The sequence below is a fragment of the Seriola dumerili genome, unplaced genomic scaffold, assembly GCF_002260705.1.
Source record: "Seriola dumerili isolate Sdu_G_001 unplaced genomic scaffold, Sdu_1.0 BDQW01000043.1, whole genome shotgun sequence".
Classification (NCBI taxonomy): Eukaryota; Metazoa; Chordata; class Actinopteri; order Carangiformes; family Carangidae; genus Seriola; species Seriola dumerili.
In genome coordinates, this window is record NW_019174298.1 from 2,632,567 (window position 1) to 2,649,311 (window position 16,745).

The 16,745-nt window shown below is 38.2% G+C and overlaps 1 protein-coding gene across 1 annotated transcript; it reads left to right on the forward strand.

Annotated features, from left to right (window-relative positions):
* Positions 1-326: 326 nt before the first annotated feature.
* abtb1 (ankyrin repeat and BTB domain containing 1) lies at positions 327-11,180 on the forward strand. The gene is made up of 12 exons (XM_022739188.1): positions 327-572; positions 1,842-1,904; positions 1,996-2,051; positions 2,191-2,335; positions 2,565-2,724; positions 2,858-2,903; positions 3,269-3,385; positions 3,609-3,721; positions 3,819-3,917; positions 4,033-4,200; positions 5,295-5,495; positions 6,645-11,180. The coding sequence occupies exons 1-12, from the start codon at positions 517-519 to the stop codon at positions 6,849-6,851; spliced, it is 1,431 nt and encodes a 476-aa protein (XP_022594909.1). The 5' UTR covers positions 327-516; the 3' UTR covers positions 6,852-11,180.
* Positions 11,181-16,745: the final 5,565 nt, after the last annotated feature.

Sequence of the window (16,745 nt, forward strand, 5' to 3'; positions counted from 1 at the left end):
CTACAAAAACATAAACAAAATTTAAAAAGGATTGATAGAACGCTGACGTGTGCTGCATTCAATGACCGACGTGAGCTCCGATTCTAGGTGTTACATCGCCTTTAAGGCAAACTGTCACTCATTCAAATTACCTGCGGGTAGGAATGTCAACAAAATGGACCTGATGTAAAATAAGGTTTAGTCGGCTGGTATTCATGTGATGTAAAAAATAAAGCGGGATACATCACGTTACAGGAGAGTAATAAACACCTGCCGTTCTACGAAGAATCCTCAGATTACCGATATTCTGTACAGCAAGCGACGTAGACACACTGTAGTCACGTGACTGTTGGAAATCTTCAACCAAAACACTGAGGACCCGAGCAGATTGTAAACAACTGCAAGAAACTGTGACAGCCAGCCAACTTTCTCAGCGTCGATCCAGCAAACTGTGAAGCTACACCGAATCACCAGTAACCTGTCCAGTAGACAGGCCGTCTCAATGCATTACAGAGGACCGAAAACACCGAGGGGATCATGGATGTGTACGATTTGTTTAGTAGTTGCAGAAAGGGCGACATTTGTAGAGTTAGGTAAGCAACTGTCGCTTCACTGTCGATATGTTGGCTTCTGTGCCAAAAGCTAATTTAATTTACTTTACACTGTTGTTGTTAGCCTTGTTAGCTACTCCTTTTCGCAGACCGGTCTTATAAAACATTAGCCTTCATTTATTTGGCCTGCTCTGGACTGTAGCGTTGAAGCTGAACATGACGCTAACTGCATCGTTTTGCAAAGAGGTAAACACCGAAGGCAAAGTTGCTAACATTAGCTTTGATGACCTAGCTAGTAACTTTAGCTAACGTTTGTAGGTCAGCTCCTCAGTTTCACCTGGAAGCTGAGGAGCTAGCTGTCAGTGTAAGAGGATGGTATGTGGAGAATTTCTGCTGCCGGGTATACAGCTTAGACTTTGACTGATGTAAGATACTTTCTCTGCTTTGGGACATTCAGTTTCAATGCAGTTTTAACTATCTACCTAACCTAGTACATTTGTCCAGCTTGGCGGAATATAGGATATGTTTCATGAATGCAGTCTACATGTATATACACAAACATACTGTGTACAGCAATACAGAAGGAGGCTCCGCCCATCCTCACACGATGACGTCGAATAAGTAATTTTGAAAACAACTTCAAGCATCCCTATCAAAACCAGCAATAAGCCATCTTTCTATCAGTAGAGAGTCGTCAACTGTATCAAATGCATTTTCTAAATCTTTGAACACAGAGGCACAATGTTTCTTTCCTAAACTGGCAATCAAATCACTTAATACTAGTGTGACAGCTGAGATGGTTCTTTGATTAGCTGTAGTTATTGGCATCATTACTATCTCCACCTTTGTGCAAAGGGACCACATGAGCTGATTTCCAAACACTAGGAACTATTTCTGATGAGATAAAAAGGTTCAATATATATGTGATGTGCTACTTAATAAGAGGTGCAGATCAACTTGAGGAAAAAAGGATCCAAATTCTCCTCACCAACTGACTTCCTGATATCAATGGCCTACCATAGGCATATGCATACTATCATTAATTGTGGGAGGGGTTCCTATAGGTCTATTGCTCAATTTAACTTTTTTCTCAGCTTAATTAGAGTAAATTTAATTTAGTGAAAAATAACTCAACTTTATTTAATTGAATACATGTAATTAATTTATTAATTATAATTTATTCATCAAATAGTTGTACTGTTTTATTTATTTAATCAATTTCATTCAATTTAATTTAGTAACTTTCTCAGGTTATGACAGGTTGTAATTGTGTAGACTGTAACCACTCACTTCTTTTCTTCTCTTTCTAAGATACCTTGTTGAACAAAGAGATGTGGACCTCAATGTAAGAGATAAATGGGACAGCACCCCGTTGTAAGTGCACTTTAGGCAAGGAGTCTAATCGTTTGGCTGACATGCTATCATTATCCCGACCACCTGAAATGTGATCACTCTTGTTCTTCAGGTATTATGCCTGTCTCTGTGGTCATGAGGAGCTGGTCCAGTACCTGTTGGCTAGTGGTAAGGCTGGTAACACAAACATAATGAAAATATAAAGTGTGATTACCTATATTCCACTATAGTTTTGTGTTGAGCATTACATTTCAACACTGAAATGTACTGTAGTATCATATGAGTTTTTTCTTTTCATTGATTTCAGGTGCCAAGTGTGAAGCCAACACGTTTGATGGTGAGAGGTGCATGTATGGCTCCCTAAATGACTCTGTTCGACGCCTGCTCAAAGATTATAAATGTGTCACTGTCCGTGCCATGCAGCGGGATGATTTTAACTACTTTCTGCACATGTAAGGGTCAAATGCCTGATAGTTATTCTTGTAAATTATTTAACTTTGCTACAGAGCAGTTCATTTTCCTCATCTGTTTTAAAAATTAACATTGACAAGAAACAGGAAAATGATATTAATGAACTAATAATGCACAGTATGCTACCTTTATAGTTTGTGCATTAATCAACTGGACAATCTGCACACAGTTTGTTAATCTAATCCAAATGTTTGTATGTTTTTACCTTAGGTTACTGGAGCAGGGTCAACACAGTGACGTCAAGTTCCTGGTTCATGGACAAACATTTCTGGCCCACCGCTGTGTTCTCAGTGCACGCTCAGAGTACTTCACTGAAATGTTTGAGACCAAATGGAAAGGGAAAAACTTGATAACCCTCAAACATCCTTTGGTAGATAAATATCTAAATGGCTGCTGCTTTGTAGTGTCTGCTTTGTTAATACATTGTCATGTCTATTACACACTAATACACTCATATTGTGTCATATCGGTATCTATATGCATAAAAGCTGTTTTGATTTCAGATCAACCCTGCAGCCTTTGGAGCCATCCTGCGATATTTCTATACAGGTTTGTGTGTTTTAGAGCAGCAAATATTCAGGCTTCTACGTTGATCACACTCTCTAAACTTTGCAGGAAAATTCAGTCTGCACTACTTTTTAGTTTTAATGTGTCAATAACAAAGCTCAACCATGCCCAATTAACTGGAAACTTATTGATGTGGAGATTCTGACCACTACCACTATAGAGCATTGTTTTTGAGTGGGTCCCCATTTTGTACCATTGCATTGTCACTTTGACAAAACAGCCTGAAAACTAAAAAATATCTGACAATATAAAAATAAAAATTAGAAAAAGGCAACATATGCAGACAAGTTCCTGCCGTTCTTAACACGTAAAATGTTAAAGTTTTTCTTTTTTCCTTGATATTACAGGACGAATGGATATTGATATAAGCCTAGTGGAGGACTGCAGACGACTTGCTAAACAGTGCAAGATGGCAGATTTCATGGATGAGCTGGAGAATAAATGCAAACAGCTGTATGAATTTGGTAAGTCAGTACTGTTGGTTCACATTTACACTGGTAATATGAGTGTTATCACTAATACACAGAGCTTTTTCAAATTGCCTCAAAACACTTTAAAACAGTGTAATGCCTTGTTAACCTCTTGACCATTTTTCCACAGCTTGGACTGACGTTTTCCACATGACTGATGTCTGAATGATGACTGATGTCTGTCTGTCACTCTTTCATTCTTTTCCTCATACTTAAGTGTCCAACAAGCCAGGAATCTGTGTGAAAGTCCTGAGCCTGGAGCCGCACAGCTGTCAGCTTCAGGAGGAGATGGCTCAGTTAGCAGACTGTGCACTGCCCACTGAGCTAAGAGTAAGGATAAGTTGCAAAAAAATGGAAGATATTTAACACACTATAGCTGCTAGTATTTGACAGTTTTAATGAGACTTTTGTGGTTGATTCTGCCAAGGTTGGATTTGGAGAACTTCCCTTTAACAGAGTCGACCGCTTCCCTACTTATCCTGACATCTGCTTCAGAGTCGATGGTTACAATTTCTTATGTCACAAGGTACGAACTGCAAAGTTCCCATAATATTCCACAGTTGCATTACAAACCCTCACACCCTGCCAAAATCCTGTCAATTAAACAATTAACATAAGAATTTTGTTGTGTGTGTCTCAAGGTGTTTTTCTGCGGGCGTAGTGATTACTTTAAAGCCTTAATGGAGGACCACTTCAGTGAGGGAGAGCAGCTGCAGTCCCAGCCCAGCACCCCAGTGATAACTTTACACAACATCTCCCATGAAATCTTTATCCATGTCATGTATTACATCTACACTAATGACACAGAGGTTAGTGCACAATTTCTGTCTGAAGTTTGAAGTGTTCATTTTGTGGAGTTTAAAATTTTAGTCTAAAAATGTTTAAAATTAGAAACACTTTCTTCTCAGGCTACCAGCTGGGGAGTCTAGTCTAGGCTATATAAAAACCCACTGTACACTCCCTGCTCAGCACCCAACAGATGGCAGACAAAGTGACCAACTTATATATATATATATGTATATATATATATAGTGTTTGCCGGTTTAAATTTTTTATGTCCACAATGCAATAAAATGCAACATTGTGTATATTCAGATTATATTCAGATTTTCACACTGTCTGCAGGTCTTGAAAATGCTTAAAAGGCTTGCATTTCATTTACAAATGTCTTAAATATTTTTTTGTTACCTATAAAATATTTTTACAACAACTGGAAAATCCCCAGTGCTATTGTTCCAGACCTCAGATAAATTCGTCATTTAAAAAAAAAAAAAAAAAGATTTACTCCATCCTTCCATTCATCCATTTTCTGCTTCTTAGCCAGTTTTAAGTTGTATTTAATGATGAATCATTAAATTATTAGGAATTACTGTTATATACTGCAGGGACAAAATTGACAAAAATTTATGCATTCATGCATGAACTTTGACTGGTACAACCATGAAACACGTATTAAACTGCATTCTATGTGGTATTAAAAGTATCTTGAAAAGTCTTAAATTTAATTCAATGAACCCAGCAGAAACCCTGTCTGGGTGTGACAGGGCCACAGCGTTACACCCAGACAGGGTGTATGTTTAACATGTCTGCATCCTTGACCTATGTAACATACCAAATATTTCAACTCTATGCATTTGCTAGTATAATCTATAAGTATAATATAATTTATATGGTTCTTGACTGTGTAACCAGTGATTGTCGACACAAACAAACTTGTGTAGTAAAGCTGTCCTGCTGATAATGTACTGGAGAACGAGTTTTTGGACTCTTTATGACCTGAAAAATTGCCATGAGAGTCAGAGAATTTTAAGCAATGAGTAACAACTTCTTAAACAACAATGGTATGCTTCTCGAATGCACAGCTTTATTGTTTGACACTTGACCCATTGTTCTTTATGTCCAGCTAACAACGGAGAATGTGTTTGACGTGCTGTGTGTGGCTGACATGTATCTGCTGCCGGGGCTGAAGCGTCTGTGTGGGAAGACGCTTGCTAAGACCATATGTGAAGATAATGTTCTGTACATGTGGAAGACGGCCAAGCTTTTCCGTCTGTCTCGGCTGGAGGATCACTGCACAGAGTTCATGGCCAAGATCATTGAGCGGGTGGGTGTCTCTGTCTGTGTTGACACTGGAATGGGCTTTATTTTGTCTGGATAACAGGAGTGTGTCTGGGATATTCAGCTGTTGGCTGAAGATCACAAAACAAATCCGAGACTTTTCCTTAAAAGAAGGATTTGGCTTTTTGGGAAATAAGCTTAGGTCACTGTTTTGTTGATACTTAACCAAGAAGATGGATACCACTCGTGTCTGTCCAGTATAGTAGATAAGGCTAGAGCCAGCAGGTGATTAGCTTTGCATAGTATAAGACTGTGTGCAGGGAAAAGGTTACTGTATGTATTCAAGAACACTACTACCTCACAAAAAATGTTTTTGGCCATGACTCAAGAATTCATTTCGTAATTATGACAAGATACACTTGATACCTTTTACTACATCTTTCAAAGTCTTCACAAGATATATGACTCTGGACAGACATGGATGCATACCAAGGCGAGGCAGTAATTCTAACTATTCACTGTCTTTCAAGTTGACCAGAATTCTTAAGCCATGATGGCTTATAGCTGAAATGATTTAGTTCTAGAGAACAAGAAGACTATTTATCTGTGAGCGCTGGCATTCTGTTCGATTTGATTAGATTGCAAGACCATGCACCCGTTACATTGCTTGTGTAGTTAGGAGCTGTGCAAGCTAGTACTGTCTAATGTATTATCAGAATTCTTGTATTTCATAGTTTAGCTAATGTAGAAATTCTTGCTCTTTCTATGGTAAATAGAATAAGATTGTAATTACCTAATTCTTAGAATTTTAACATATTTAAGACCAAAATATTATTCTAAGTGGCTTTGTACATACCAGGAATTAGAATAGAAGTACAACAAACACTTATACATTAAAGCAGTGTTTTAGTAAATGTTTTACTGTCATCATTGGTATCAGTTTTGGTGCCACTGATTGTACACTTCTTGTACATATACAGTATTATTGCCATTATGCCAAAAGTGACATTCAAGTCCACCCTCTGAAGTTATAATATTTTTGTTGTTGTGTTTGGGAACTACATGTGATAGATCTGTTTTCAAAATATAACAGCTCTGAGCTGAGGTTAATGATCTGGATTTTCTGGTCAGGCGCACTCAGTTCCCCCTCTGGATAAATTCATAACTGTGTACCTGTCGCTCCTGTCTGTCACAGCTGGTGGAGCAGGCTGAGTTTGCCGAGATCATCAAAGAGGATGCTGCGTCACTGGAGGAGCGACACGAGACTGACTCCGTCCCCTTAGTGGATGACATCCGCTACCACATCGCCAGCAATGTGCAGACGTACAGTGCGATCGAAGAGGCCAATCAGAAGCTGGAGGCCTTGGAGGAGTTGCTGTCCAGCATAAACATTGACTGTTGAAGGGTCGGCAGGTTGTAGTTTGTGGCTGTGGCTGCAGCTGCTGCGGAGTTTGAGGTTTTTAAGGTTGATGCTTTGGCAGGGGACATACATTGGTGAATCTGCGAAGGAAAAAAAAAAAACAGTATGAGGTGAGAAGAAAAACATATGCGTCTGTATGTTTGTAGTAGGTTTACAAAATATATATTTTGAAAGGAGCTGGTTCTGATTTTACAGAGGCATATTCAGAGACAGCTGTTTCTGTCGGCAGTTTAAAGTTTGTTTTAGTGAGATAAACTAAATCTGAGGAAAGATATCATGTTAATCTGTTGTTAGGTTTTGCAAGATGGGTTTTGATGAAACTGTGTATTATATATTTACAACAGAACATCTTTGTGTTGCACATGCATGAAATTATTTGCTACTATAATTTAAACAAGCTGTAGCTCTTTTAAAATGTAGTTTGGCCTCAACAAAATTCAGCACCAGCCCTTATAATGAACTCTATTTAATTTTATTATGACAGTATAAGAAAGCAGAACGAGTCCATGCAATGTACTGGCTCACACTGGACAGCTGTCGGTAAATAGAAGTGTGCATTCATTTCATTCATCCAGAAAATATTTTTAATTTCGAACTCTTATTTTGAAGTGACATAGAATATAGTTTTCTGATGTATTTGTTGCACAGAAGCAGTCAAGGTATTGTTGACCTGCCTGCAGCTTTTATTTTGTATTTGATTGCATTTGGCAGCTGTAGTTCACCTCACTATTCAACCAATGACATTCCTCTAGCGTGAATACTTACACTTACCCCAACGCACTTCTGCACTTAGATTTACCATTTTAAATGTAAGCAATTTCCTGCTGCCCTGTATAACAGCATTACCTCTCTTGCCCAGTGTGTGCACCAGAAAATAGAGCTGTTACTAAACTGTTTGCATGTCAATTTCACCGTCAACACAGCAAAATAATACAATATTTGATTTCAGAATGATGATGTCATCCATCTCTCAGCCTCAATCTGCTGTTAGGAAAATGGATAAATAACTGCGTTTGGTTTTGGCAATTAAACACTGTATAGCAAGCACGAGTAGGGTTTTATTCGACATATCTCATGAATGTTGAAGTATGTCATAGTGGCTTCATTTGAATTCATTGTAACATTCTTTTAGCCGTGTTAGCAGAATTGCTCTAGGGATTGCGATGTCGGCCGTTTGATCACCCATTTTAGCCCCACCCTGAGGTTGACATTTGTGGTTTTATATGCAGTATCTGAATAACTAACTAACTACACCAGGCATGTCAAAGTCCAGCCCTGACCAATTTTAAATGGCCCCCCCGCTTGTCTCTTAAAATATACTATAAGTGGCCCACCACACAGTATTTGTTGATGAAGCAAGCTCACTTTGCATTTTTCCTTTTCACCGATAGCACTGTCCTACAGTTCATAGACATCTCTACAATCCAGGTGGAATTAATGTTTCCATAAAGCAGACAAACAGGCAGCAGAAATTTGATGTTAGACTCAAAAAAGTTTGGACACCCCTGGTCTACGCGTTACCTCAGGAGTGTGCTGAAGTATCCAGGCTTCTTCCCTTCATCCTCTTCTGACGACCATATATAATTTAATTCAAATGTTATTTTGGGAAATATTTTCTTTGTGGTGCAAAGTTTATTTCAATGTAGGATAGGCTAGATAACAACCGTTAATGTAATGCTAATAGGTTAATAGAACACCTGTGAAGCAGAGTGATACATAAAAGTCCCAGTGTTATACTCTATATCAGCACTCATGGAATACCTTTTGTCCAATCAAATTACTTGGTCGGAACTAAATGTTGTTCAACTGTTTATACAGCAGCCTCCATTTATGGGTTGTTCACAGGAAGAATTGTAGTTGTTGACACTTAAATATGCTTCCTGCTTATTATGGTGTGTTATAAGCAATTTATTAAATGCTTATACTGCTTATAAATGCTTAATAGCGGGGTTGGAGTGTCAGTGCTATACTTTCTATTTAGTGTTTGTGTTGAGCAAATTAATATGGTTTAAAAGTTAAGTTTAGAAAACTATGGCTTGTTTTTTACCTTGATAAAGCCATATTTTACTTATAAAAAACCCCCAGAAAAAGTCTTGGGGAAGTTGTAAGTTTTCAGTACAGGGTTTATTAAATATACAATGTGAAATGAAAGTTTAAAAAGCAAGTTTTCCTTCCATTTGTTTCATTATTTTATTTAGAAAAAAATCCAGATATATTTGTGTGAATCTGAGTAACACTTTAAGATAAAGTTTAGGAAGCCACCTAAAGATGGCGCCTTTTCTCAGCTTATCATCACTGTGGCTGCAGTGAGTTGACTGTCACAGAATGGCAGTTTCTTGGAGGAAACACAGCTTTTCATGCATTGTGGGAAACAAATAAATCCTTCATCCAGGGCTCTGAACTCATGGGAACAGTATCTGAATGGGGCCGTTTTTTCAAATCACTCGTTCATCACAAGTTGATAAAGGTGCATTGAAGGTCAGTAAATAGTGAGGCACGGCTACATGTTTGCAGTGATTTAAATATGTGCATATGTTTGCGTCAGTGCACTTGCTCTGTAGTTTATAATTGGCGTCCCTGTGGGCTCCATCACTCTAATTTCAAAGAGTGTTGGAGGCGAAGACAAGTTGTATGTCACCTTAATGGAGCCCTAAGGTTCAGAACAGCGGGTAAGCTCAAATTCCACTGGGGAGTACACTGTGGAGCAGAGCTGCTGTTAGAACACATTAAAGTGCAGTTCAACCAAAACACTGAGGCCATCCTTTAGATAACAAAACCCTTGGCCTCCAGCCCAGCTTCTTGAAGGCTTACATGTTGAAAAAGGCACGAATAAACAACACAATTAGTTATTACCCCAGCAAGCTTCCTTTACAAATGTTTTATGGTTGTTGCTAAGTAACTCGGTGTGGTTTTGGTCTTGGGTGGGAAAGTCCAGTTTATTGGGTTTCAGACTGGACAAATGGAGAGTGTACAGGAAGATCTTGTATTTCTCATCATTTTATTAAATTTCCATGGAGACGGTGTTTACAAGCCTCTCAATGATAAAAGCTCGGTGACTCAGTTGGTTCCTGTTCAACAGCTGAAGACTTCTACACTGGCCCCAGGTCAGAGGGTGACAGAGTGAACCCTGAAAGCTGTGAGACTGGACTTATTTGAAACCAACCCTTTGTCAGTTAAATCAGACTATAAATGGCTCTAGGGATGTTAGTCAATCCACCACTTTGATGCAGACCACTTATTGACAGATTGATATGAAATGTTGACTATCCCCAGAGAACAAAGATCACTGACTGTGGTGACCCCCCGATTTTACCTTTAGTGCCACCAGCAGGTTAAAATCTTTGGCTTTTACTTAAATCTTTCAACTGTGCTATGGTATGCCATTAGGTTTGGTGTAGATACCCAAGATAGGCAGAGGATGAACCCTATTGACTTAGTGATCCCCTGACTTTTAATCTAGCGCCATCATTATGTCAAATCTTTCACTTATACTGTGAAAATATCGCTTCAGTTTATGACCAAATACCTGAAACCTAATGACATTCCCAACATCCTCAGCTGTAATTTTTGTTTAGTATGAGTCAGTAAATGTTAGCATGCTAACATGCTAAGCTAAGATGTGTTGAAATGTCACTCAGAGCACCGCCTCACAGAGCTGCAAACACGGTCGTAGACGCTTAATCTTGTTTTCTCCACCTTTATTGCCCAACTTCTCTGTTGTCAGTGAACATGACTCACACCCGAATCTCGTGGTCATTTTATTTCTTGGCACAGCAGTAAAAACATTCTTTGCAGCCTGTCAAGCAATTAATCAGATTGCCCCTTTGGCCTATGTGATATTTTCTAGGATAGTTTACAATGGGGGCCCTTAATAATGTCTTTAAATATAACTATCAGTCATTGTTTTTGATGTTAATTGTCATTCTCAGCTGACATGAATCAGTTTATCTGATCCAGAGTCATCTGATAAGAGTCAGATGTTTGATGGCATGAAATCTGTGCATCCTCCATCAGTGACATCAATGCATGTTCATCCAATACATATTTTAACTAACTAATTAGTTGTGTTTCAAATCCAAACAAATCTCAATTTCCTTTACAAATCAATGGCAACATACTGGTTTGCAGTTTTAATATATTCAAATCAAGTTGCAGCCTCCTTTAAAAATAGGACACTGACTTGTACTAAAACTAATTTTTTATTTTCTCTGTCCAGTTTATGATTCATATGTCTGTCACATGTCCTGTACAGTCCTTAAAAACAAATCTTCTTGACGATTTCCATGTGTTTCTGCCAAAAAACAATATAAAAATCCTGAAGAGTGCAATAAAGGGTAAAATTTCTTGGCTCTTGACTCATGCCACCGTGTGACTCACTGAGGCTTCAGTGTGACACTGTGACGTCTCCTCATGCACGAATCTGCAAAGACGGAAATCTACCAGACAAATGGAGAAACAGCTCCGTTTTCTGCTTCTTCCTTCAATAAAGGTATTATCTGCCTGGGTGTAGGTTTAACTCCTGGGTGTGCAGGGCTATAAATACATGGGCCTCTTTTGATGTAGTTTCTGGTAATAAAGATCAGTAGTAGGAGGTTTGGTTCACGATAACAACATGTTAAAAATAGCACCAGATTTTGCTCTCTGGTCGCCCGTGCTGACTTATTCTGGTGGTTTCTTATGCTGCATCAAATTTCACCTCAGGTGCTACATGGCTGACGTGTACAGAACATGCAGAGTTGTGTCGTTCATACCATCTGTGCGCATGTTTTTCTAGGAACAAACATTCTCTATTCAACCATGAAGTTCTTCTATATGTGGCTCACATGTAGGATTCATTATATTTGGAGCAGATGGAGAAGGCTGCAGGTGGTTGGACATAAAGCTGATAACATGAGCTTTGTTGCAAGTAAGATGTGATTGTTTTTTCTATATATATATATATTTTTTTTTTTACTCGAGTTTGTCCATTTTATGCAATTTCTTTTACTAATAATTGGCTACATTTCATTGGGAAATATTGTGCTTTTGCTCCACTACATTTATTTGACAATTTTGTTATTTGTTACTTTTCAGATTCAGATTATAAATATAAAATATGATCAACAAATAAGTTGTGAAGTATTATCGTAGATCAAGTTATACCCAGCAGTATGAAAAGTTTAAATTAACCCCACCTTTACCAACTACAACGTTCAAGTGATGTACACATGAATGCATGATATATAATAATCCAGTAATATTATATAGCCTACATTATTCTGAAAAAAGAAACTCTGCATAGTGAGTACTTCTACTTTTGGTACTTTAAATATATTTTAAAGGGATGTACTTTTACTGAAGTAAAACCTTGAATGCATGACTTTTACTTGTACCAGAGTATTTCTACACTGTGGAATTGATATGTTTACTGAAGTAAAATATCTGAGAACTTTTCCCACCACAGAAAAATATTCTACAAGTACAGCTCCTGTATTCAAAATATTACTTAAATAAAAGTTCAAGTATTTTCAGCAAAAGTAAAAGTACTTATTATGCAGAAAACTGGCCCCTGTTAGTGTTATGCTATTATACATCATACTACTCAATTATCAATCAATATTATTATGGTTGTTTTAATGTTGGGGTGAAGGCTAATTTGCACACCTTTCTATACAGTGGGATAGTTGAATCTGTAACAGCGAAAATATTATACAAACTGATCACATACTATGTGTTGAAAATCTTAATCTGTAAAGTAGCAACTACAATTGTCAAATGTGGAGCAGAAGTATAAAGCAGAATACAATGGAAGTACCAGAGTAAATGTACTCAAGTTACATTTCACCACTGCCTCTGAAAATATATTAAAAAAATATGATACATTACTGTACTTTAAACTACCAGTCAGTGTATAACGTGGGAATTAGCTCCACCTCCACCAGCTGTGAATTGAAAATGCTGCTTACACATTACACATCACTGGTAATAACCTAATAATATATTGTATTTTACTACAACATCAATATGAGCCATTTATTTTGCATAATGAGCACTTTTACCTTTATTTAACTACTTTTTGCCTATACTGCCATACTTTTAATTTAAAAAAAAAAAAAAACCTTTGCAAACAAAATTTGAAATAAATAAAAAGACGTAAACATAAAAAGATCATTGCGAATATACATCATTGTATACATTATAGTGCAATGCTTTACATTGTGCTATACTCTTACATAAGACTGAATAGTTCCTCCACCACTGAAGTAATCCACAATCTCTATAGTTTACTGGATGTTATAGTGTGCTCCTACCACACAGTCTATGATTTTAGCCATAACTGTGTCGTATTCTGTGACAGACAGACCTGCACATTTGCGACCTTGTCCCCGAGTATTGATACCGTACGTCCTCCCAGACGACGGAAGACATAACTCACTGCTGCTGTCACTGCCAATATCCTAATTTGCTATTAGTTAGGGATTACCAGGAAAGAGAGAGAGTGGTAAGCCCATACTTAGCCAGAGACTGACCTGAAAAGTGTTGGCTCTCTCTCCCAATCCCTCGTATACACCACTTTTATATTTCCATGACTGAACATGCAAAAAAAAACAAAAACAAACAAACAATAAACAATACTGACACACAGTATAGAAATGCAGTATATTGTAGTTTTAGTCCTAGTTTGGCACCACAGAAAGCCTGCGTTTACATTTCATTAGACGGTCTTAGGACTTGGGCCAGTGTAGTGCAATCCCAGCCAGCCATTATGTAAGAAATGGCACAGCAAAGACAACACACACACTGAATTAAACGACAGGTTCCCGCCAAGAAGATCTCTTTATAGGATTGTCTTTAAACGAGAGAGGTTCAGCAGCCAGCCGCTTTCCCCCACATTTCCACTCTCATGTCATGCACATACCAGGCTGAAGATGCCTATAAAGTTTCCTAAAGTCAGATTGCTGCTCAACCTTATCAACCAGGAATTCTGTTTATCTTCCTGCTGTGTGTGACAGTCAGATGTTTACACTTAACATAGCCACGGTAATATGGGATTAAGCCTTATATGCTCCCTTGAAGTATTAGCAGCCGGGACACGGACAAGCAAGTGAGCAGTGGTCTTATTAGTCAGCTTTGACAAAGACAGCAGGCTCTGTGAGAAAGCTGAGTAAATATATCTGGCCCTTGCTTACACAAATCCCAAAAACAAAGCATCCCTAGCTGCAGCACATGTAATCTTAGTGGATTTATTCATCAGATAAATGTCTTAGTGTTCATATCATTCTTCATTATGTCTCTATCTTGTCTGTATGTTTGTGTACAGTAAAATGCTCCACCTGAGGTGAGTCACAAGGTTGCCGGTAGAGAACACAGCCAGCTCTGCAGAGAGATAGAAACAGCGTCTGCATGTGAGACAGGATTACACTGTTACCATGTGACTGGTCTGACCTTAGACAGACCTCTAACAAAAGACCGGCTAAATCTATCCAGGACAACAACCTCTGGCCCTGAACTCTTCAGTGTAAACAATCAGATGGTCCTCTGTCACTAGATGCAGCAAACCTGCTGGGAGGACGACAGATCGTGACCTTGGAGTTATGAGCGTCTGTATCTGCTAGGGCTTTGTTGATTTTGTGTTTTAGTAGCTGACACAAAATGAAAGTATTAGTTAGTCAATGGGGTTATAATATCAGATATTTGCCCACAGGCAACAATGCAGATCAAAACATTGAATAAGAAACATGTAGAAATGTTTCTCTGTTAATACAATGATGTTTTATCTTACCTTGCAAGATGTAAGGTTGTCATTGTCAGTGATACACTATCGTCATTGTGCGTCTGCTGCCAGTGGCGTAGCACAAAAATCTGGGCCCCTTACATCTGCAGCCTCAGTGGGCCCCCTTTCACTTTTCACTAATCCATCCATAGTAATTATTAGTATTTATAATACATTTAGAAAATCTGCACAATCTGAAAACTCAGCATGCTTCAGTCCTCTTTTCTAAACATAATGTAATCACTGTTAACCTTCCTACAATGAGGAAGGATTTCTGTATTTCACAATAAAAAACTGGAATCATGTTCAGTGGCGGCTGGTGCTAAAAGATTTATTATAGTTATTATAGCGCAGATTTATTATAGTTTTTTAATTTTACTTTTTTTTTAAAAAATGTTTTAATTTCTTAAGTGTTCCAGTCTGATTTTTCATTTCAGTCTAGTTTGAGGAGTGCATTAGTAGTTCTACTATATAGTCTACAAAACCATTGTTTATCAAAGATCACATATTATGCAATTTTCTACACCTTCAAACCAATCAAAAAACAACACACTAATGCTGCCCAAGCTCTGGGCAGAAGCACTGCAACAGCAGCATACAGAGTCCCATCCTACAGCCAGCAAGCAGGTAACAGTGTGGAAGTGATTATGAAGTGTAAATGCACAAATTAAAGTAACATAAAGAGTAAAGTGTTGATAATATAGTCCAAGTGAAGTCTTGCTTGAGTACTGCTTAGTGATCGGGGCGAGTACATAGAAGCTGCCAGTATTTAGGTTTAAAAACATGGAGTTTCAGTGTGGACAGTGGGCAGCAACAGCTAACATTAAGTCAGTAGCCAGAAGCACTACATGAAGAAAACTAAAAAATCTCTCCTGCACATTGTTTTTGACATCAATATAGCGCGGCACAAACACAAGTTGTGCAAAAACCATTATTCTGAAGAGGATGTGCCGATTTTTTGTCACCTCTTCATTGTGCTTTTCTATTGCCAATCCTGTAGCCCTCACCTAACTAATGCTAAGCCTGCCAAAAAAAAGCAGGCTTCAAACAATTGTCAAGATGGCGTCGGCTACTTCCGGTCCAACCCCCGTCGTTGTCCACAACGTTTCGGTGCCGACACTTAAAAAAAAAAAAAGCAAACAGGGACAGCAATAAAAGTCATTACTTACAGCATCCAGTAAGCCAGCTCTGTTCGTCATGACAAGAGCGGGAGATGCCCAGAGTGTAAGCCCGTCCTTGATCACCCGCCTGCTCCTTAATGTTTAAATTGGGCTGGTCCGGTCCAATCTCTTTTATCCTCTTTTTTCTTCCAGTGTACGTCGTGTAGAAGGATGTTTCTATAAAGAAATAACAGAATTGTTTTTCTCCGCGGGCCCACTTGAACTTGTCATCTTCTGACAGCTCCGGTCTATGGAGCAGGAGTGAGCCACAGCCTCAAATATGGAAATCCGTAGAAAACTGTCCAATCACGTTAAAAGAAAAACTTAAAACAATTACGATTGGCTTCTAATAAAAGAAGGGGTGTCTGGGGGGGCACTTTGCGCCAATTACAGGTCAGGTTACCTGCTCTCCAAAAGTTTGAGGAGCCACATACACACATTTGTCCGGCGCCCCAGCTGGCGGAAGTATACAAGAAGTATACAGTATTTATATAAAACTTAAATAAATACAGTTTAAAAAGGGGTTAAAAATAATAAGGTGGATTCAGGGTGAAGTAGGATGAAAAAAAAAATTGACTTAATAAATACTTTTTCTTAATTCATTTATGTTTAATATGATGAAGTCTTTCTCATCTGCATAATTTGAAGGGGGCGGCGCCCCAGCGCCCCCTATTGACCAGCCAAATCAATGAAATGGACTTTAAACATGATTACTGCCTATGGGAATTGTAAAAACTAAGGTTTATAATTATGTTTTACAATTATTATAAACATGACTCTGATTATGGTGATGTTTTCCCTGCAGTCATGCCTACTATTGTAATTTGATACAAGTTAGACAAAGCTCTCTATAACCTGTGTGTGTTCAGCTACTTTAGATTCAAGGATGTTTTTTGCACAGTTACAAACAGTGTGCGTCCAAACTTGCATTTTTTTTTCCATTCACTTTCCTGTTTCCTGGCC

Excerpts from the sequence above, each read along its gene's own strand:
- abtb1 (XM_022739188.1), top strand. The coding sequence starts at position 517 with ATGGATGTGTACGATTTGTTTAGTAGTTGCAGAAAGGGCGACATTTGT. Across the intron at positions 2,052-2,190 it reads CCAGTACCTGTTGGCTAGTG|GTGCCAAGTGTGAAGCCAAC; the intron begins GTAAGGCTGGTA and ends CATTGATTTCAG. Across the intron at positions 4,201-5,294 it reads TCTACACTAATGACACAGAG|CTAACAACGGAGAATGTGTT; the intron begins GTTAGTGCACAA and ends CTTTATGTCCAG.